This window comes from Lethenteron reissneri, chromosome 26 (assembly GCF_015708825.2).
Source record: "Lethenteron reissneri isolate LAM-NWPU_2019-01 chromosome 26, ASM1570882v1, whole genome shotgun sequence".
Classification (NCBI taxonomy): domain Eukaryota; kingdom Metazoa; phylum Chordata; class Hyperoartia; order Petromyzontiformes; family Petromyzontidae; genus Lethenteron; species Lethenteron reissneri.
The window spans coordinates 24,607,796-24,629,589 of NC_083804.1; the positions used below are offsets into that span (position 1 = coordinate 24,607,796).

The 21,794-nt window shown below is 54.7% G+C and overlaps 1 protein-coding gene across 1 annotated transcript; it reads left to right on the top strand.

Annotated features, from left to right (window-relative positions):
* Nucleotides 1-6,771: 6,771 nt before the first annotated feature.
* Nucleotides 6,772-13,536, top strand: LOC133347975 (uncharacterized). The gene is made up of 8 exons (XM_061560737.1): nucleotides 6,772-7,003; nucleotides 7,729-7,871; nucleotides 8,067-8,244; nucleotides 8,788-8,864; nucleotides 9,475-9,553; nucleotides 9,947-10,074; nucleotides 10,246-10,348; nucleotides 10,918-13,536. Exons 1-7 carry the CDS (start codon nucleotides 6,898-6,900, stop codon nucleotides 10,342-10,344), a joined length of 810 nt encoding a protein of 269 aa, XP_061416721.1. The 5' UTR covers nucleotides 6,772-6,897; the 3' UTR covers nucleotides 10,345-10,348; nucleotides 10,918-13,536.
* Nucleotides 13,537-21,794: the final 8,258 nt, after the last annotated feature.

Consider the following 21,794-nt stretch of genomic DNA (forward strand, 5'->3'; position numbering starts at 1 on the left):
ACTGGAGTGTGCCACTAAGAGGTGGGGCCTTACCATCAGCCCCATCAAAACGAAGCACCTGCCTGGGTATTTTGTACCATCGGGCACTCCACCCCCACAACTCCCAATTGGTGATGGGGCAGTTGTGGAAAGAGTGGAGAGTTTCCCTTATCTGGGCAGTGTGCTTATGACCGGCCCTGGTTCAACAGCAGAGGTCTTACTCCGAATCAGTCGAGCGGCATTATCTTTTCATCGGTTGCATAACGCTGTGTGGAAGCTACCTGGTCTGTCTTTCCGCTCGAAGCTTCGGGTCTACTCGGCCACAGTCATTCCCTCCCTTCTCTACGCTTGCGAAACGTGGACCCCACTAATGGAACATCTTCGCCAGTTAGAAACATTTAGGCTGGCCTACCTACGATCAATCCTGGGTTTAACCAGGCTGGATTGTGTGAGGAGCTCACAAATCCACGAAAGATCTGGACAAAGTCCCATCGGTGAGCACCTCCGGCAGGCATGGCTGCGTTGGCTGGGCCATGTAACCCGCATGCCCAATCACCGCATGCCCAAACAGCTTTTGTTCGGCCGGATCGAGGGGGCTAAACGGGCACGGCACGGGCTAGAGAAGAGATGGAGTGACGTGGTACAGGAGGATGTGGAGCTGAGTGGACTTGCCGATGACTGGTATCAGCGGTGTCAAGATCGGCCTCTGTGGAGGAGGCTCGTGAAGGACGCTACTGGGCAGTTGGAGGCAGTCGCCCTCCAACAACAACAGAGGGCGGAGTAGCGACGCTCACAACAACGCGCGGAGCGCCGGGTGGCTAAAGCACAGCAAGTTGACACAGGAGGGGGCACAGGTGGTGCATCAGCCAGTCATCTCGGTCATCTCAGTCAGGCAACCCGTGGCACCTTGGTCTGCCCCGTGACCTCCTGCCAGCGGGCGTTCGACACTTCACGTGGCCTGAAGGTGCACATGGCCTGGCACAAGCGTCGTGGTGATGTCACCGCCACTTAGTGGCAAATGGCGGTTGTTGTTAGTGGTGTTAGTGGGGGTGGTGTTAGTGGTGGTGGTAGTGGTGGTGGTGTTGTTGTTGTTAGTGGTTTTGGTGTTAGTGGTGGTGTTAGTGGTGGTGATGTTTTTTTTTTATGGGGAGCGGTAGTATAGCGGTTAGCGCGCTGTGCTACCTACCTGGCGACCCGGGTTCGATTCCCGCTCACGGCGAACACCAGCCTCAAATGAATACCTGGTGTGATGTGTAAACATCGCCGCTAGGGAGACAAAGGCGGCCGGGCGTGGTGTTGGCCACCCACCCCGTGTTCCGTGCCGATCTTTATAGGTGCTCGCTAACAGCACTTGCCTCTACAGTCCGTTAAGGCTATAGGTGGTCTTTTTTAGTGGTGGTGGTGTTAGTGGTGGTGGTGTTGTTGTTGTTGGTGTTAGTGGTTTTGGTGTTAGTGGTGGTGTCAATGGTGGTGATGTTAGTGTTCGGCCGGATCGAGGGGGCTAAACGGACGCGGCACGGGCTAGAGAAGAGATGGAGTGATGTGGTACAGGAGGACGTGGAGCTGAGTGGACTTGCTGATGACTGGTACCAGTGGTGTCAAGATCGGCCTCAGTGGAGGAGGCTCGTAAAGGACGCTACTGGGCAGTTGGAGGCAGTCGCCCTCCAACAACAACGGAGGGCGGAGGAGCGACGCTCACAACAACGAGCGGAGCGCCGGGTGGCTAAAGCACAGCAAGTTGGTACAGTAGGGGGCACAGGTGGTGCATCAGCCAGTCATCTCGGTCATCTCGGTCAGTCGACCCGTGGCACCTGGGTCTGCCCCGTGACCTCCTGCCAGCGGGCGTTCGACACTTCACGTGGCCTCAAGGTGCACTTGGCCTGGCACAAGCGTCGTGGTGACGTCACCGCCACTTAGTGGCGAATGGCGGTTGTTGTTGTTGTTGATATTCTTAGGTTTTTTTCGGTAAAGTCACGTAGGTAAAACATTAAAATTAATAAAAGTAAAATAAAATAAAAATCACGACGTTTCGGAGGCAACACAAGCTTCCGTCTTCAGGTGGAACCGTCACAGCCACGACAGCTGTATCAAGTAAATGAGAGATTGCAGGAGCTACCACTCCGTTTATATAATGGTTGGAGAGGGGGGGGGGAAGGGCCAAGTAAAGCACACTTTTTATTCATATGGTAAGGTGAGGCTTAAGAGGGTGAGCCTTTGTTATGGAGAGGTACGGTGATGATGGTTACAAACTGAGTAATCATTGGAAAGATGTGATTAACCATGCAAAAAAGATTTAACTACACTCAGTTGGCCAATCTTATTTGACAGACTATTACAGGTTTACCATGTTTAGTGGTTGTCTCCTTGTCACAGGTTGAGTCACAAACCGTACCTCTCCATAACAAAGGCTCACCCTCTTAAGCCTCACCTTACCATATGAATAAAAAGTGAGCTTTACTTGGCCCTTTCCCCCCCCCTCTCCAACCATTATATAAACGGAGTGGTAGCTCCTGCAATCTCTCATTTACTTGATACAGCTGTCGTGGCTGTGACGGTTCCACCTGAAGACGGAAGCTTGTGTTGCCTCCGAAACGTCGTGATTTTTATTTTATTTTACTTTTATTAATTTTAATGTTTTACCTACGTGACTTTACCGAAAAAACCTAAGAATATGAATCCTTGCAGTCACGAAAGCTTCAAATCTAGAGTTGTTGTTGATGTTAGTGGTGGTGGTGTTAGTGGTGTTAGCGGTGGTGGTGGTATTAGTGGTGATGATGGTGGTGGTGTTGTAGTGACATAGGACGTCACTACTGTGTCGGCCCGTACGAGGGCTAGGGGCCCCAAGGCGGAGCCTTGGGGGTCACGGGGTGGAGGACCCGGACCTTCCCGGCGGTTCGGGAAGGGAGGGGTGGCTTGGGCGGAGCCGGCCATGCCGGAGCGGTTATAAGCGGAGTGTGAACGCAGAGTGGGGCTGTTCAACCCCGAAGTGAAAACGCCATAATCGGTCCTCAAGTCCCCGGGTTGTCGTCAGTGACCAGGCAGCGCATTGCCTGCCTTGGTCACGCTGATAGTGTTCCAGAGTGTTAGTGAGTTGAGGAAGGTGGCTACCACCTTATGTACAGTTTTATATAATTTAATGTTCTAATAAATAGTTTTGCCTCTAAGCTGTGTGTGTGCACCTAATTGGAACCCACTACAGTGTTAGTGGTGGTGTTAGTGGTAGTGTTAGTGGTGGTGATGTTAGGGTTACCACCACGACTCCCAAGGTTGGAGTGTCAGCGCTAAACAAACCCTAAAATCACCGCCACCGACTCGGGGGCTGCGGTGGCCGCCCCTCTGTGACCAGGCCGCTTAGTCGGTCACGGCACCGCGGCGTCACCACCGCGGTGTCGTGCCGGGGGTGGTAGTGCTGTGGTTGCGCAGTTGTTGATGTGGTTGTTGTTTTTGTTGTTGATGTGGTTGTTTTTGTTGTGGTTGTGTCAGTCTGTGCTGTGGGTCAGTGCGGCACCATCAAACATCTCCTGGACATCCTGAAGCACCAGCCGCTGTGGGAGCGCAGCCAGGTTAAGCGGGTACGGGGACACACGGTGAGACTCGGGGATACACGGTGAGACTCGGGGATACACGGGGAGATACGGGGAGACATGGGGACACACAGGGACACACATGGGGTGAGTAGATGATGGCAGGTAGTAGATGGGTAGTAGATAATGGCGAGTAGTAGACGATGGTGCTTAGTAGATGATGGTGAGTAGTAGATGATGGTGAGTAGTAGATGATGGTGGGTAGTAGATGATGGCGGGTAGTAGATGATGTTGAGTAGTAGATGATGGTGGGTAGTAGATGATGGCGGGTAGTAGATGATGGTGAGTAGTAGATGATGGCGAGTAGTAGATGATGGTGAGTAGTAGATGATGGTGGGTAGTAGATGATGGCGGGTAGTAGATGATGGCGAGTAGTAGATGATGGTGAGTAGTAGATGATGGTGGGTAGTAGATGATGGCGAGTAGTAGATGATGGTGAGTAGTAGATGATGGTGAGTAGTAGATGATGGCAGGTAGTAGATGGTGGCGAGTAGTAGACGATGGCGGGTAGTAGATGATGGTGAGTAGTAGATGATGGCGGGTAGTAGTTGATGGTGAGTAGTAGATGATGGTGGGTAGTAGATGATGGCGGGTAATAGATGATGGTGAGTAGTAGATGATGGCGAGTAGTAGAGGATGGTGAGTAGTAGATGATAGAGGCGCCGGTTCTCGTCATTCGCTTCTCGAGTTTTCAGAACTCGTCCGAGGACTTTCCTGGCGGCCTCTGCCGTCCGGGCTCGGCTTGCCAGCGCGGCGTCACACAGGGACACACATGGGGTGAGTAGATGATGGCAGGTAGTAGATGGGTAGTAGATGATGGCGAGTAGTAGACGATGGTGCTTAGTAGATTATGGTGAGTAGTAGATGATGGCGTGTAGTAGATGATGGTGAGTAGTAGATGATGGTGAGTAGTAGATGATGGTGAGTAGTAGATGATGGCGGGTAGTAGATGATGGTGACTAGTAGATGATGGCGAGTAGTAGATGGTGGTGAGTAGTAGATGATGGCGGGTAGTAGATGATGGTGAGTAGTAGATGTTGGCTGGTAGTAGATGATGGTGAGTAGTAGATGATGGCGAGTAGTAGATGATAGTGAGTAGTAGATGATGGTGAGTAGTAGATGATGGTGAGTAGTAGATGATGGCGGGTAGTAGATGATGGTGAGTAGTAGATGATGGCGAGTAGTAGAGGATGGTGAGTAGTAGAGGATGGTGAGTAGTAGATGATGGTGAGTAGTAGATGATGGTGAGTAGTAGATGATGGTGGGTAGTAGATGATGGCGGGTAGTAGATGATGGCGAGTAGTAGACGATGGTGAGTAGTAGACGATGGTGGGTAGTAGATGATGGCGGGTAATAGATGATGGTGAGTAGTAGATGATGGCGAGTAGTAGAGGATGGTGAGTAGTAGAGGATGGTGAGTAGTAGATGATAGAGGCGCCGGTTCTCGTAATTCGCTTCTCGAGTTCTCAGAACTCGTCCGAGGACTTTCCTGGCGGCCTCTGCCGTCCGGGCTCGGCTTGCCAGCGCGGCGTCGTCCGAGTGCGTGAACCCGCGGGAGCACGTCGCCGGAACGTCACCGGCACGTTGCGGGGGTTAAGATGGCGCGGCGCCGGGGAGAAAGCGGAGTCCACCGGCGGCTCCGCCGGGGCGCACGGTGGCAATGCCGTCGGCCCCCCGGGCCCACGCGGTGCGGGGGCCCAGAGGGCCGTGGCGGTGGCCCAACCCCGGGCACGGGCCAGGCGGCTCGGCGATGTCGGGGGGCGGGGAGAGCGGCGTGGCGTCGCGACCTGCGCCAAGGGGAGAGACGCTCGCGGAGACGAACGTGGGGACGCGGACGCAGTGAGACGGGTGCGGGGACGTGGACGCGTGAAGATAGACGTAGGGAGACACGTGGGGATGGACACGAGAAGAGATACGAATGCACACTGACATAGGGAGACAAATACGAGGCCACAGATGCTCTGTCTGTGGGGTTGGGGTGAGACAGTGGCACAGGGAGAGAGGGGGAGGCTGTCTGTGGGGTTGGGAAGCTCACGGAACAACAGGGAAGAGGAGACAGCGGAGACAGAGAGGAGACACAGAGGAGGAGGAGACACCGAGGAGACACGGGGAGGAGGAGGAGACAGAGCGGAGTAGAGACGGAGGCCAGGAGGAGGCACAGGCATCGTGGTTTGCTGGAGCGACGCGGCTGTCGCGTCCCGCTGGAGGCAGCGGCTCAACGCGCTCCAATAAGCAGTTTCCCTTTCCCAGAGAGCCGCAGCGCATCGACCGTGATGTAGTGACGTCACACCGTCGTGACGTCGCACCGCAGTGAGGACGCCTCGCCGCTGCTCACTGTGCGCAGACCACCGACGCACGGCCGCTCGCCGCACTTGGAGACACTCGCACCGTCAACAACAACAACAAGCAGCCAGAGGCACCGTCATGTGCACCTCCGTCAGCACACACGTGTCAACACGCATAAACACACGCGCAAACAAGCATGCAAACACACAAACAAGCATGTAAACAAGCACGTAAACGTGCGTAAATGCACACAAACAAGCATGTAAACACGCGTAAACAAGCATGTAAACACGCGCAAACAAGCATGTAAACAAGCATGTAAACACGCGCAAACAAGCATGTAAACAAGCATGTAAACACGCGTAAACAAGCATGTAAACGCGTAAACAAGCATGTAAACAAGCATGTAAACACGCGCAAACAAGCATGTAAACAAGCATGTAAACACGCGTAAACAAGCATGTAAACGCGCGTAAACACACGCAAACAAGCATGTAAACATGCGTAAACACACGAGTGTGTACCCGTGGCTGCGTGGAGCGCTTGTTGATGAAGGGACATGAAGGCGGTGACGTCTCCATGTGTATCTCCCCTGTCTCACCCCGTGTGTCGCCCCGTGTGCCGCCCCGTGTGTCGCCCCGTGTGTCGCCCCGTGTCTCGCCCCGTGTCTCGCCCCGTGTCTCACCCCGTGTGCCGCCCCGTGTGCCGCCCCGTGTCTCGCCCCGTGTCTCGCCCCGTGTGTCGCCCCGTGTGCCGCCCCGTGTGTCACCCCGTGTGTCACCCCATGCCTCTCACCCCATGTGTCACGCCGTGTCTCCCCGTGCGTCTCCCCGTGTGTCATCCCGTGTATCTCCCCTTGTGTCACCCCGTGTGTTACGCCGTGTGTCATGCCGTGTATCTCACCCCGTGTGTCTCTCCCCGTGTGTCTCACCCCGCGTGTCTCCAGACCATACGCAAGCTGCTGGTGAACACCGTCTCTCTGCTGGGGAACCTCTCCCGCGTGGCAGAGAACCGCGCCTCCTTCCGCCAGAGCAACGCGGTGCCCGTGATGCAGGAACTGCTCAAGAAGGATGACGTGGAGTTCAGGATGTCTGCCCTGCAGGTCATCGCCAACGTGCTGGAGGAGAGTGACTGCGACCCCCTGGGAGAGACGAGTAAACAACTCTCACCGCACCCCGCACGGACCGCTCCTCGCCTGCGGGACTCGGCACTCGGCTCTCGCTCGCCCGCCGCTTGCCTCCCTTGTGCAGCTTTAGTCCGATGTCAGATGAAGGGTGTAAACGCCACCGTTTCCGCATTAAAGGGAAGATGTTGATATTTTGGCTGACTGGCCTTGTTCAGGATCGACGGATTCATACAAATCTCCTGGAACGTTTGGGTGGGTTGCGTTGAGATTGTTGTTACAGGATAAGTGATGGTGAGTGACGGCTATTTTCGTGATGCCAGTCTCACTGAAGTGTATAGAGTTTGAAGAATAGTAGAGGTATTATATTCTCGTCAAGGAGAATAAACCATCACACAAACTCCGGCCATCCTCGCAGCGGCTTTTGCTTTAACACTTAGGCTTTCGCAGCTTTTGGCTCACCATTGAACAAAGACGGTGGTGACTGCATCGCGCACTTTAAGATGCGCTGTGGCCATCTGGAATGCTCTTCCCATATTAGGAAGCCACTGGAACTATGCAATTCTATATCATCTAGATTGAAACTCATTTCTTTCGAACTGATTTTTGTGTTCCTGTGTGTATGTGTGTGTGAGATCACTGTTAAGTTCCTGTGTGTGTGTGTGTGTGTAAGATCACTGTTAGGCAGGCCTCTCATGATGCCGGTGTGGGTAACAGCGTATGGTCCTATATGACGGCCTGCGTGTCTCGTTTCAGACTCCACTAATGAGCTGCTCCAGGCCATCAGTCGGTCCAAAGTGTACGGCCGATACAAGTGGGTAGGTGAGATCCTATACCAGGGCGAGGAGCTGCTGGAGATGCTGGCCATGCTGTCCGTGTGTTGGCCGGTACGCAGGAAGGTGAGCGCTCACACCGCACCAACGACGTCGGCCTGTGGCCGGCGTCGTGCTGCCCGAGTCGGCCCTGGGCGCCGTGCTGGGCGACACGCGCCGCGATCGTCGCTTCCCCGCCGGGACGTTGTCGCGGGTCGGTCGACGACGTCGCCCGAGTCGTGAATGCGTCGCGCTTCCACGCCGCTTCCTGCTTGCGCCGAGGTTCACCGTCGCTCTTCGCGGGATCCGCACCGCTTCTCTCGTCAGATCTACGAGGCGGGCGCCGTGGCTCCGCTGGTGCAGAGCCTGAGGCAGGGCCGCTCCGTGGAGAAGCTCCACGCGGTGACGACGCTCAGCAGACTCAGCCGCGACCCCGGCACCTGCTCCCAGATGAGGCAGGGTGAGGAGGGCGGCTCTCCCTGCACGCTCAGCAGCATGTCACACACACCACACATATATACACTACGTATTTGTGTGCGGTGAGTGTGTGTGGGGAGTGAGTGGTGAGTGTGGAGTGTGAGTGGTGTGTGTGGGGAGTGAGTGTGGTGAGTGTGTGTATGGTGAGTTAGTGGTGTGTATGGTTAGTGAGTGGTGAGTGCTGAGTTTATATAGTGAGTGGTGAATGAGTGGTGAGTGTGTATGGTGAGTTAGTAGTGTGTATAGTGAGTGGTGAGTGTGTCGTGAGTTGTGAGTAGTGTGTGTAGTGAGTGAGTGGTGTGTGTAGTGAGTGAGTGGTGTGTGTAGTGAGTGAGTGGTGTGTGTAGTGAGTGAGTGGTGTGTGTAGTGAGTGGTGAGTGTGTATGGTGAGTGTGAGTGGTGAGTGTGTATGGTGAGTGAGTGAGTGAGTGGTGAGTGAGTGAGTGTGTATGGTGAGTGAATAGTGAGTGGGTGAGTGAGTGGTGAGTGAGTGGTGAGTGTGACTCTGAGTGTTTGTGTGTCACAGAGGGACAGCTCCACTGCCCCATATGGAGCACGAACCAGAACCAGCTGAGGGAGAGAGCGGCCGTCTCCTGGGGCAGCGTGAGGACCCCCACCTCCTCCTCTACACCTCCTCCTCCTCTACACCTCCTCCTCCTCTACATCTTCTCCTCTACACCTCCTCCTCTACACCTCCTCCTCCTCTACACCTGCTCCTCCTCTACACCTCCTCCTCTACACCTCCTCCTCCTCTACACCACCTCCTCTACACCTCCTCCTCCTCTACACCTCCTCCTCCTCTACACCACCTCCTCTACACCTGCTCCTCCTCTACACCTGCTCCTCCTCTACACCTGCTCCTCCTCTACACCTGCTCCTCCTCTACACCTCCTCCTCTACACCACCTCCTCTACACCTCCTCCTCCTCTACACCTCCTCCTCCTCTACACCTCCTCCTCCTCTACACCTCCTCCTCTACACCACCTCCTCTACACCACCTCCTCTACACCTCCTCCTCCTCTACACCTCCTCCTCTACACCTCCTCCTCTACACCTCCTCCTCCTCTACACCTCCTCCTCCTCTACACCTCCTCCTCCTCTACACCACCTCCTCTACACCTCCTCCTCCTCTACACCTCCTCTACACCTCCTCCTCCTCTACACCTCAGTGCTCGTGTGGTGACACAACCCCCCCCCCCCTCCTGTGCCTCAGGTCGTGCTCCGCGCCGTCAAGGGCTTCATCTCGTGCTGCTCCTCCTCCAGGTCCAAGGAGGTGCAGGCTCGCCTCGCAGGTAACGGCAGCCCCTAGGCAACGGCAGCCACTAGGAAACGGCAGCCCCTAGCCAACGACAGGCCCTAGACAACGACAGGCCCTAGGCAACAGCAGCCCCTAGGTAACAGTAACCTGGCAACAGCAGCCCCTAGGCAACGGCAGCCCCTCAGCAACAGCAACCCCTCGGTAACAGCAGCCCAAGGCAACGGCAGCTCCTAGACAACAGCAGCCCCTAGGCAACAGCAGCCTGGTAATATCAGTTCAGGGGACATATGTATAGACACAGGGGCAGCTGGGTGTTTGATGCACCGAGTTGCAGGATTCTGCGTCAAGTTGCTCGTCTTGCTCACGCCGAGTCCCCCGTGGTTGCCCACGTCTGTTGCCCCGCGTGCGCCGCTTGCCGTGTCCCCAGGCGTCCCCAAGTGGCAGGAGGGTGACGTGCAGGCCTGGCTGGAGGAGAGCAGCCTGGGCGCCTACTGCCCCAACTTCACGCAGATCGACGGCCGCATCCTCCACTCCCTCCTGGAGATCCGCCAGCAGGTGGCACGGGGACACCGGGGGACACCACGTGGGGGCACCACAGAGCACCACGTGGGGGCACCACACAGCTCCTACCCTCCTCACACAGCTCCTCACCTCACCCAGCTCTTCCCCTCCTCAGCCAGCTCCTCCTCGATGTCTTTGTCTCACATATTCTCTTCCTGTTCTCAGGCCCCGGAGTTCTTCGCCATGGTGGCACGGGAAGTGGGCGGCTTCCACCGCCTGGAGGACTTCCTCAAGTTCCTGGATGCTGTGGAGAAACTGGACTGATGAGGTTCACTGTCCACTCACCATGCACTACCACACACTCACCACACTCATCATGCACTACCACACTCACCATGCACTACCACACATTCACCACGCAGTGAACACCACCACTCTCACACTCACCACACTCACCATGCACTACCACACATTCACCACACAGTGAACACCACCACTCTCACACTCACCACACTCACCATGCACTACCACACATTCACCACACAGTGAACACCACCACTCTCACACTCACCACACTCACCATGCACTACCACACATTCACCACGCAGTGAACACCACCACTCTCACACTCACCACACTCACCATGCACTACCACACATACACCACGCAGTGAACACCAGCACTCTCACACTCACCACCATCACCATGCACTACCACACATTCACCACGCAGTGAACACCACCACTCTCACACTCACACATTCACCACGCAGTGAACACCACCACTCTCACACTCACCACACTGTGCACTCACCACCGCCACCCATCACCACTCTCACGCGCTGCCTGTGCTCTGCTCTCACAGGACGTTTCTCTGCTGCTGCTGCTGTTGTTGCAGGTGGCAGAGTCGAGGACAGAGCAGCTGATTGGAGCTCAACCACACAAACACAGCACAGCCACACACGTGACAACCACACAGGACAACTCAACCACACCACACACATGACAACCACACACATGACAACCACATGCCGTACGTCCAGACACACCGGGACTGCACCTAAATGCAGCCGAGCACCAGTGACTGCCATGCGCACTTGAACTCCAAACCTGTAACTCTACGCTGATAACTCCATGCCACGCCATTTCTACCACAGCATAACTGCATTCTCTGACAGCCACTTACGCCACACAGGTGACGCAGGTGACACAGGTGACACAGGTGACACAGGTGACCCACACTCAGCACAGACTACTGGGCTCGTCTGACGACCGTGGGTACTGGACCCTGAACAGGGCTTGGGTCCACGGCCGCACTCACGCACTCACACACTCACTCACACACTCACTCACACACACACTCACTCACACACTCACACACTCACTCACTCACACACTCACTCACACACACACTCACACACTCACTCACACACTCACACTCACTCACACACTCACGCACGGCCATTCACACTGCATGCCTGCAGACGATGACGGTGGCTTCTTTGAGGCCTACAGAGGCCAGCACCGGCGCTCACACTGACACAGGCTCTGTGCTGCTGCTGCTGCTGAATGGCCATGAGTGAGTGGCGCTCACACTGACACAGGCTCTGTGCTGCTGCTGCTGAATGCCCATGAGTGAGTGGCGCTCACACTGGTACAGGCTCTGTGATGCTGCTGCTGCTGAATGGCCACGAGTGAGTGGCGCTCACACTGGCACAGGCTCTGTGCTGCTGCTGCTGAATGGCCATGAGTGAGTGGCGCTCACACTGGCACAGGCTCTGTGATGATGCTGCTGCTGCTGCTTGCAGGCAACACCGAATGCTCTCAGACGCCCGTGGCCCATGGCCACCTGTGGACGTGAAGAGGCCATCCACTGCCCCAATCAGCTTCTTGTCTCTGGGTCTCCGGGTTCCTTCTCTTTGTTGTCATAATTCTGTTTAACACTCAGCAGAAGCAGCGGTATTAGTAGTAGGAGGAGGAGGCTTTCGTGACCAATATTATCCATGAGAGGCTTTTGGGTTAAATTGCGTGAAAATAAGTGTCGTTAAACCCCCCCACCACCCAACACAGCCAATTAGTAAGGTTTGTCACGTAAACAAAACCTGCCAATTAGTGACGAGTACGGCACTAAGCGGCTGTGTGTTGAGAGTAAACCCACTACAACATCTACAACTCGAGTACAGCACTAAGCGGCTGTGTGTTGAGAGTAAACACACTACAACATTTACAACTCGAGCACGGCGTTTCGCCGGTAATTACAACCGGCCTGATGTCCGTGTCAGGTAGTGGTGGGTTTAACGACACATTAACACAATCTAACCCACAACAATCCTCTATTGCCGATGTCACGATCCTCCTCGTCAATCGCAGTTAATCCGATGGGTGTCGTTGGACCGGGCCTCGTAGTAATCGAGCGAGGTGCCCGGCTGGGATTCGCGTGAACGCAGCGGCTCTGTGTGGACGTCAACACTGGCAGCGGCAGGGACGCGGTCAGGTGGGGGTGGCGACGTGGGAATGTGCAGCGAGGGTGGGAGACGGCTCCACTCGCGCGGCGTGCGTGGTAGCCGGCAGGGCCCCGCCTGGAGGGGAGAGGCCTCGTCGCGGGGCGGTGGGCCCCTGGGTCCGGGTTGGGCAGGAGGAGTGGCAGTGCCGTGGACGTGGGCACTCGTGGCAAGTGCAGCGAGTGGAGACGGAGCCTGGTGGAGGCGGCATTTAATCTCGTAATCTTTGCTTTAATTTTAACATTTTACACGATAAAGTAGATTCTAGTGCAACCGTTAGGGTTTGGTTACGATGGTCCGAGCGCGATTCCATCCGGCAGAGCGGCCCTGGCCGCTGTTCACGGCGGGGGTTCTCCACTGTAGCTGTGCTGCAGATGCCTACGAGCGAGGCCGTGGATAGCAGTGGGGGTACGGAGACGACCAACGAGTCGGTGTGGAAGAGCCATCGGCTCCAAGGGCCACGAAGCCCTAGCGAGTCGTGATGAGTGCAGCGGCAGCAGCAGCGAGACCATCGGGGCTGCAGACTCCAGAAGGCCGAGAGCCTCTCTGCTCCTCGTCACCTGCCTGCTGTGGTGGTCTCGATTCGCACCATCGCAATCAAACACAAAGTAGAACCTGCGCTCGTGCTCATGAACAGTAGAATACGGCGTTACGTTCTAGTTAAGCGTTGGGGTGAGGTCGTCCCGCCAGCTCTACCGGCTCGCCTGGGAGGAGTCATAACCAATAGAATCCCGCGGCCGGGTTCACTCTGAGCTCTGACCTCGTGCCCATTCCCTCGCTGGCTTCGTGCCGTCTCCCCCCTTCTTCTCGCGTGAACCCTGTGCGTCATGCTCCATCCTCCCACTCCGCAAGAGCCTCCCAGGTGCTGCTGTAGACTTGGCGGCTAAGGGATAAGGTTATTAAAAGGCATTCTGCATTTTCTTCACGGTGATCATTAACCATTAAAAGTCGACGTGATTGTCATGTAAAACCCGCTGCTTGCTAATTGCTCCATTAAACATCTACTGCAGCCCTTGCCCGAGTCTGTTGGCAGTGCCTCGTGCTGTGGGTGGTCTCCGTGACCCCGTGGCCTTTCACAGACATTGCTGGGGAATGCGACGGTGCAAGTGTAGAGGTGCTAGACCAGTGGTTCTTAACCTTGTTGGAGGTACTGAACCCCACCAGTTTCATATGCGCATTCACCGAACCCTTCTTAATTGGAAAAATAAAATGTGATTTTTTTCAAATTTACTGGTGCACAAAATGAACCGTGCATCAACATTGTGTTCAAAGAACAAAACCAGCAAAACATGATTTTCACACAAAAACTAAATACTTGATACAGCTGTCGTGGCTGTGACGGTTCCACCTGAAGACGGAGGCTTGTGTTGCTTCCGAAACGTCGTGAATTTTTTCATTTGTTTTATTTTACTTTTATTAATTTAAATTTTTTACCTACGTGACTTTACCGAAAAAAACCTAAGAGTATGAATCCTTGCAGTCACGAAAGCTTCAAATCTAGAAATAATGAATACTTACTGCAAATCAGGGCCCGATGTACAAGTCTTAATTCACTGGCCAGGTGGTGTTGGTCAGAAATGCCATGAGCTCTGTGGTATAGTGTTTTGATGAGATTATTATTTTGAGCTGGGTGGTGGTGGGAATCAGGTTTCAAGTAGGAATCTGTGTGGGTGGCTTTCCTGTAGACAGAATGTCCCAAGGATCCATCAGATCTCCTCTCAAACAGAACATCTAAGAATAGTAGTTTGCCATCTTTCTCCACTTCCATGGTGAATCTGATCCTAAAAAACCTAAGAGTATAAAAAAATACACACAGACAGCAGCAGCAGCGTAAACTACTCAATATCCAACTACTCACTATTTAACTATTTAACTCACTCAATATTTAAATTCGCACTATTAAACTCACTATTTAACTAAATATTTAACTCACTATTTAACTCACTTTTCAACTACGCACTATTCAACTCACTCTTCAACTCACTCACTATTCAACTCAGGGGCCGTCCATAAATGATGTCACGTGATTTTTGACGATGTATTACCCCCCCCCCCTCGTCAAACGGCGTCACAAAAAGTCAGACCCCCCCTCAAATATGACGTCACAAAGCTCTGCCCCCCCCCAACCATATTTCCATTTTGAAAAGAAAACATGCTTAAAATCGCTTTAAACTATTGTCATTGTAGTGCGTATTTAATGTGGCGCTGAACCCTGATGTTGTAGGAGTGTTGTTATAACAATTAGTGTTGTTATAACAATTCTATATTTATTTAAAGTTGCGCATTTTGATGTGACGTCACATTTCTCAAACCCCCCCTCCCTCGTCACACATCGTCACAAATGTCTGACCCCCCCCCCACCCAAGGTGCGTGACGTCATTTATGGACGGCCCCCCACTCATTATTTAACTCACTCACTATTGAACTAAATCACTATTTAACTCACTCACTATTTAACTCACTCACTATTTAACTCACTCACTATTTAACTCACTCACTATTCAACTCACTTACTATTCAACTCACTATTTCACTCACTCACTATTTAACTCACTCACTATTTAATTCACTCACTATTCAACTCACTCGCTATTTACCTCACTCGTTATTTAACTCACTCACTATTCAACTCACTCGCTATTTACCTCACTCACTATTTAACTCACTCACTATTCAACTCACTCACTATTTAACTCACTATTCAACTCACTGACTCCGCTTCGCGTGCTCCTCAGCAAGGAGCCCCTCACGAGCCCCAGACCAGGGCCCCTGTCCCCTCACCCCGTGTCCCCACTGTCCCCGTGTCCCCCCCTGTCCCCTTGTCCCCTCACCTGGTGGTGTCTGTGACAAGAAACAGAAGCCGCAGCCCCCTCGCGCCCCTCCACCCACAACCCCCAGCCCCTCCCCCCACAACCCCCCAGCCCGTACAACTCCTGCGTGCCCCTCCCCCCACAACCTCCTCGCCCCTCCCCCTGCGCCGTGAACGGCATCGTGCTGGAAACCCCCTTGAGCAGCAGGCGACCAATCGGGGCGCGGGACGAGGCTCGCTGCCCCGCTCTGATTGGCCGCGCTCCGATCGCTCGCGCGCTCTGATTGGTACCTCATGCGGTGTGTAAACATCGCCACTGGGGAGACAAAGGCGGTCGGGCGTGGTGTTGGCCACCCACCCCCTCGTGTGCCGTGCTGGCCTTCATAGGTGTTGGCTAACAGCACTTGCCCCTACAGTCTGTTAAGGCTACACGGGGGATCTTTGTCTGTGTGAGTACTGTGCCAACTTGCTATGCTTTAGCCACCCGGCGCTCCGCTCATTGTTGTGAACGTCGCTCCTCCGCCCTCCATTGTTGGAGGACGACTGCCTCCAACTGCCCAGTAGCGTCCTTCACGAGCCTCCTCCACAGAGGCTTATCTTGACACCGCTGGTACCAGTCATCGGCAAGTCCACTCAGCTCCACGTCCTCTTGTTCCACATCACTCCATCTCTTCTCTAGCCCGTGCCGCGCCCATTTATCTCCCTCTATCCAGCCAAACAAAAGCCGTTTAGGCATGCGGTGACTGGGCATGCGGGCTACATGACCCAGCCAACGCAGCGCCGGATGAGCTCACCGATGGGACATTGTCCAGATCTTTCAAGGATTTGTGAGCTCCTCACACAATCCAGCCTGGTTAAACACAGGATGGATCGTAGGCAGGCCAGCCTAAATGTTTCTAACCGGCGAAGATGCTCCATTAGGGGGGTCCACGTTTTGCAAGCGTAGAGAAGGGAGGGCATGACTGTGGCCGAGAAGACCTGAAGCTTCGTGCGGAGCGACAGACCCAGGTAGCTTCCACACAGCGTTACGCAACCGATGAAAAGATATTGCCGCTCGACAGATTCGGAGTGAGACCCCTCTGCTGTTAAACTGGAGCCAGTCATGAGCACACTGCCCAGGTATGGGAAACTCTCCACTCTCCACAACTACCCCATCACCATCATGGGACCTCCTTTGCAGGGCGCGTAAATACTTGGGAAATTGGATACTGACAGGATAGGCTCTGCTCGCAGAATATTTCCTCCGGGCCGCTTGAGACTTGGGGCGAATGTCACGGAAGGGGCTGGACATTTACTCGGCTCTGCCACGGCGAGACGCGGGGGTGGGATGGTGGTTGGTGGTGCTCCCTTCCGCCGTGAGCCCGCGGCTGCCGTGTACGCGTCTCGATCAACGAGACTCGTCCATATGCTTTGGGTCTTTCGGGAAAGTCACGTAGATGGGGACAAAAAATAATAAAAACTACGACGTTTCGATCCCAACACAAGCGACCGTTATCAGGTAGAAAAAAGGGGGGGGGGCGTCGTAGTTTTTTTTATTTTTACTTTTTTATTATTATTTTTACTTTTTTTATCCCATTTACGTGACTTTACAGAAAGACCCAAATAATATGAATTCCTGCAGTGATGAAAGCTTTAAGTCAAGAGTCATCAATTGACCGCAGTCGTCACGGCAGAGGCATCGTTACAAACAGATATTCAGTAAATTTGAAAAGTCTCGTGAAAATGCGGCAGCTTCAAATGTGGTTGGACGACTTTGATTCCGCACCGGGCAAGACGCTGCGCGCGTGCCCGCAGCTCTTCGCCGCGTGCGTCTGGTGCCCTCGACTCCCACGTGCTCCTCTTGACGTCCCTCGCTGCCATTGCACGTGAGCAGCTCTCTCCATGCTTCCTTGGGCACCCACCTAAGCCACCCGAGACTAAGACTGGAGTGATCTCAAAGTTACAAACGTCTACGGGTGAGGCCCACTGTCTTCTAAGATCCAGGTCCGGTTCAATGCAGTACACAAAATCCGTGATCTGATCCCATCCGAAAAGGATGTCATTCCTGACTTACAGTACCCCGGTGTTTACAAATTGAGTTGTACCTGCGGTGACTGCTATATTGGGGAGACGAAACGACATATTTCTGACCGAATTCGCGAGCACAAATCAGATTTGAAACACGGCAGAACGAATTCTTCGGCCGTAGCTGATCATTGTTTCAACACAGCGTGTTCTCATATTGTTTTCTCCGATATCAAAGTACATCTGCAAACCTCCCGGATACTACCAAAGATTTGTCCATGAAGCCATCCAGATATACAAACATAGACACAACTTCAACCGAGAGGATGGTTTCAAATTAAGCAATCGTTGGAAAGATGTCAACCAAGTCAAACATCAGTTGCCACATGGCACTCTCTCCGTCCCCCTAACTCCCTGCAGCATAACAAAAGGCAGGGTTAACTTAGCCCCCTCCCCCACGGCCCGTCCTGGCTCCCCCCCCCTCCTGAACCTGTATACAATCTCGTGTCTCTTTGAGCTCTCTTCACTGGATACAGCAAGTTTGCTGTGACGGTTCCACCTGAAGACGGAAGCTTGTGTTGCCTCCGAAACGTCGTCATTTAATTCATTTTTTTTACCAACGTCACTTTACCGAAAGAAAACAAAGAGAATGGACCTCATTGTTGTCGTCATCAGGGGCGGAGCCTCCAGGGGGCAGGGCGTGGACAAACACGCGGTGACCTCATTGTTGTCGTCTCCAAGTGGTCACGGAGACCACCCACAGCACGAGGCACTGCCAACAGACTCGGGCAAGGGCTGCAGTAGATGTTTAATGGAGCTGTAATGCGGGCGTAAACGACCTCCCGGATGTGACGTCATGAGGGGAGGAGTTAAGTCACGTGGGGGAGAGGGGTCAGGTCTATAGGGAGAGAAACCGGAAGAGGAGGGGGAGTGATGGGAGACTAGGAACGAGTGAGGCCACGTAGGGCGAGAGCGGGAGAGTGGCGAGATCGCCACGTACACGGGGAACGAGGTTCGGCACCGTCGGCCAACGGTGACCGACCCCGGAGCAGCGAGGAGGCTGCAGGTGGCAGCGGGGGTCGGCACACGGAGGTGGCAGCGGGGGTTTGCACACGGAGGTGGCAGCGGGGGTCTGCATACGGAGTTGGCAGCGGGGGTCTGCACACGGAGTTAGCAGCGAGTCTGCAAGGAGAGGAAGGAGGCTACAATAGTGACAACAGCCAGGGGCTGCAAGCAGAGGGTCTCTAAGAGAGTGCCGTGAGGGGAAAAGACAAAAACCCAAATAAAGGACACGGAGTCAGAGAGAAGCGTCCGAGTCTTTTATTACACTGGAGTCAGAAGTGTAACGGCATGGCGAAACAACTGAGAAAAAAGAATATTCCGTCTCCGGCATCGGCTTCATCTTCCGACGACGATGATCTTCCTCCTGAAGTCGGCCTGACTCTGGCAGAGGAAGAGATCCGTGCTGGGACGAGTGCGGGTCCGAGGGTCCAAGAGGTCGCCGTGTCGGCGGACCCGTCTGCTCCAAGGGACGCGGATTCAAGATGGAGCCAGATGGCGGAGCAACTTGAAACTCTCAAGAACGTCATTACACAGTTGTGTGAGCTTGTCACGCCGAGGGCGGCGTTGGAAGGAGATGTTGGTGGTCCGCAGGAGTCCGGGTTGTCTTCGCTGTCGCCGCCATCGGCCACGCGGCACGAAGACGCCATCTTGGGCGTGGCGCACGACGAAAAGCGGGAAGCCGCCATTTTGGGACCTCCGCGACGGTCAGCCGCCATCTTGTCGACACCGCGTTGCGACGCCATGTTGAATTTGCCACCAGAGGAGCCAGCGGCTAGAGAGAGCAGGCCAAGGAGTCGCAGTCGTCACCTAACAACTGTCAAGGAATTCTCCATCGGGGGCGATTGGAGTGCGTTCGCCTGTAGATTTCTGGCAGCGGTACGCTCAGCGAGGTGGACGGACGCCGAGGCTCTGGAGGTTCTTCCGACTCTTCTCGATGATGAGTCCGTTCGATTTTTTCGCTCTATAAAAGCCGCGAAGAAGAAGACTCTGCGAGGTGTGTTCGACGAAATGGCGGACGCGTACGAGCCTCCGGATGATGCCCATCGCCGGTTTGTGCAACGACAACGCGCACCCGAGGAGTCACCGGTGGCGTATAGGGGCGTGGTGTTGGAGCTGGCTATGGCCGCTTACCCGGAGACGGAGCCTGACCTGCTGGAACCTCTCATCCTGGGGAAAATGTTGGAGTTGTCCCGGGATCTCGGCATTCCTATGCCGGTGTGCGGTCATGAAAAGCTCACGTCCCAGGCCGCGGCGAAGTGTCTGGACGCCCAGTTTAACCTTCGCCGCTGGAAACAAGTTACGGCGTGGACAGGTGGTCCTGTCGTCGAGGGGGGTGCCGTAGGGTGGGACCCTAAAAAGGCCGTGTACGTGCCGGATGGGAGCAGCCAGCAGGAGCTGTCAGCTGCCTCCACTCCGTGGCCGGCCCGGGGGGGGCCGGGGCCGCGGGCTGCGCCGCCGATACGGCCGCGTCGGGACGGGGTGCCCGATGCGCGCCGCAACGACATCGAGTGCTTCCGCTGCGGGCGTCGGGGCCATAATGCAAGGGACTGCTGGGCCCGCGTTCCGGGTCCGCCCCAGCAGGAGGCCTCGACAGCGGACGCTCCCAAGAAAGATTCTACAGCACAGGCAAGTCGGTGCGCACCAGACACCCGGCAAGGCTTGACACCTCACTCATCGCCGTTGTCTTGCGGGGCGGATGTTGTTAATAACGGGAGGCCATTATCTGCGCCTTGTCGCTCGGTAACGCAGTGGCGCAAGTTGGCTCGGCGGGTTGTCGCGGCCGCTACCGGTTCATCCACTGTACCCGGGTCGATCCAAGGGGTGGACGTACGTATTTTGGTGGATTCCGGTGCGTCCGCGACCATCGTTTCGGACGTAATATTCCACCTTTTGAACATCCCACCAGGGGCCGTAAGGCCGGCTTACGCTTCCTGCGTCGCTGCGAACGGGGGTAGCATGGGCATCGTGGGCCAGGTGGACGCTAACATATCTATCGGGGGAGTGTCGGCTTCGGGAATTGTGTTAATTTCGAGGTCCCTTGCGGTTCCTTGCCTGTTGGGTACTGATTTTCTGGCCAAAATGCCCATTCTAATTCGAATCAATGAAAACTGCATTGAATTACCGGGGGGCCGTAAAATGGCATTTTTACCGTCCGCCTGGGGGCGACCTGCTCCTGTCGCCCAGGTGCAGGCGTTGTCGGAAGTTTCTGTTGATATTCCACCTGGCTCACAGATGCTCATTCCCTTACGATATCGGAAGCCGCTGCCTGGTCGGCAGGGAGCTTTTGGGGTTTTGCTGTCGCCGTCCGCCGCTATTACGGGCGGATCGGCGCTGGTGGGGGCGCAAACTATTGTCCGGCCAGATCAGCGGCCGGTTTTTGCAGGTGCTTAACGCGAGTACCGAAAGCGTGTGTGTGCCGGCTGGTACCGTTGTGGCACATGCCACTACGGCGTTTACGGCTCAGGGTGATCTGTCCAGCGGGGGGCTGGTTGGGGGTGTTTCACACGATGGAGCGGTGGATGATCGCTGGATCGCTGAATTGTGTGGGGAGAATTCGGCCCTTTCCGGCGAACAACGTTGTGCGATTCGTAAATTATTATCGAGTTATTCGGATGTGTTTAGCTCCGACGATTTGGACTTGGGACGCACCTCGCTGCTTTATCATCATATCGACACAGGGGACGCTGCCCCTATTCGCTTAAACTCGCGTCGGATGAGTCCGGCTGAGCGAGAGCATGTTCGAGGGGCAGTGGACGACATGTTGAATGCGGACATAATATCTCCGTCTAACAGCCCATGGGGCGCGCCTGTTGTGTTGGTTAAAAAGGATGGCAAATTGCGATTTTGTGTAGATTTTCGTAAGTTGAATAAAGTGTCGGTAGCAGATGCGTACCCCCCTGCCGCGTATGGACGATTCTCTCGACGCCTTGTCGGGGGCGAAGTTCTTTTCAATGCTAGATCTCTCTTCGGGCTTCTGGCAGCTCCCCCTTGACGAGCCCTCGCGAGAAAAGACTGCTTTCCGTACGCCGCAGGGGTTATTCCAATTTAACTGTCTTCCGATGGGGTTGAATGCGGCCCCTGCCACTTTTCAGAGGTTGATGGAGTTGGTATTAACGGGGTTGCAGTGGGAGACATGTCTGATATATTTAGACGATATTATCGTCTTCAGCCGCACTTTTGATAAGCATTTACTGCGGTTGGAGGCTGTATTCACCAGGATGCGTTCTGCTAATTTGAAATTCAAGCCAAAAAAATGTCACCTACTGCAACACTCCGTTTGATACTTGGGGCACATTGTTAGTGCGGACAGGGTGGCCACAGATCCGGAGAAAACAGCGTGTGTCCGTGATTGGCCAACCCCAGCCACGGTGGGTGATGTGCGTCGGTTTTTGGGGTTCG

Coding starts and splice junctions, on each gene's coding strand:
- LOC133347975 (XM_061560737.1), top strand. CDS start 6,898: ATGCAGGAACTGCTCAAGAAGGATGACGTGGAGTTCAGGATGTCTGCC. Junction 7,004..7,728: donor CGACCCCCTGGGAGAGACGA/GTAAACAACTCT, acceptor GTCTCGTTTCAG/ACTCCACTAATGAGCTGCTC. Junction 7,872..8,066: donor GTTGGCCGGTACGCAGGAAG/GTGAGCGCTCAC, acceptor GCTTGCGCCGAG/GTTCACCGTCGCTCTTCGCG.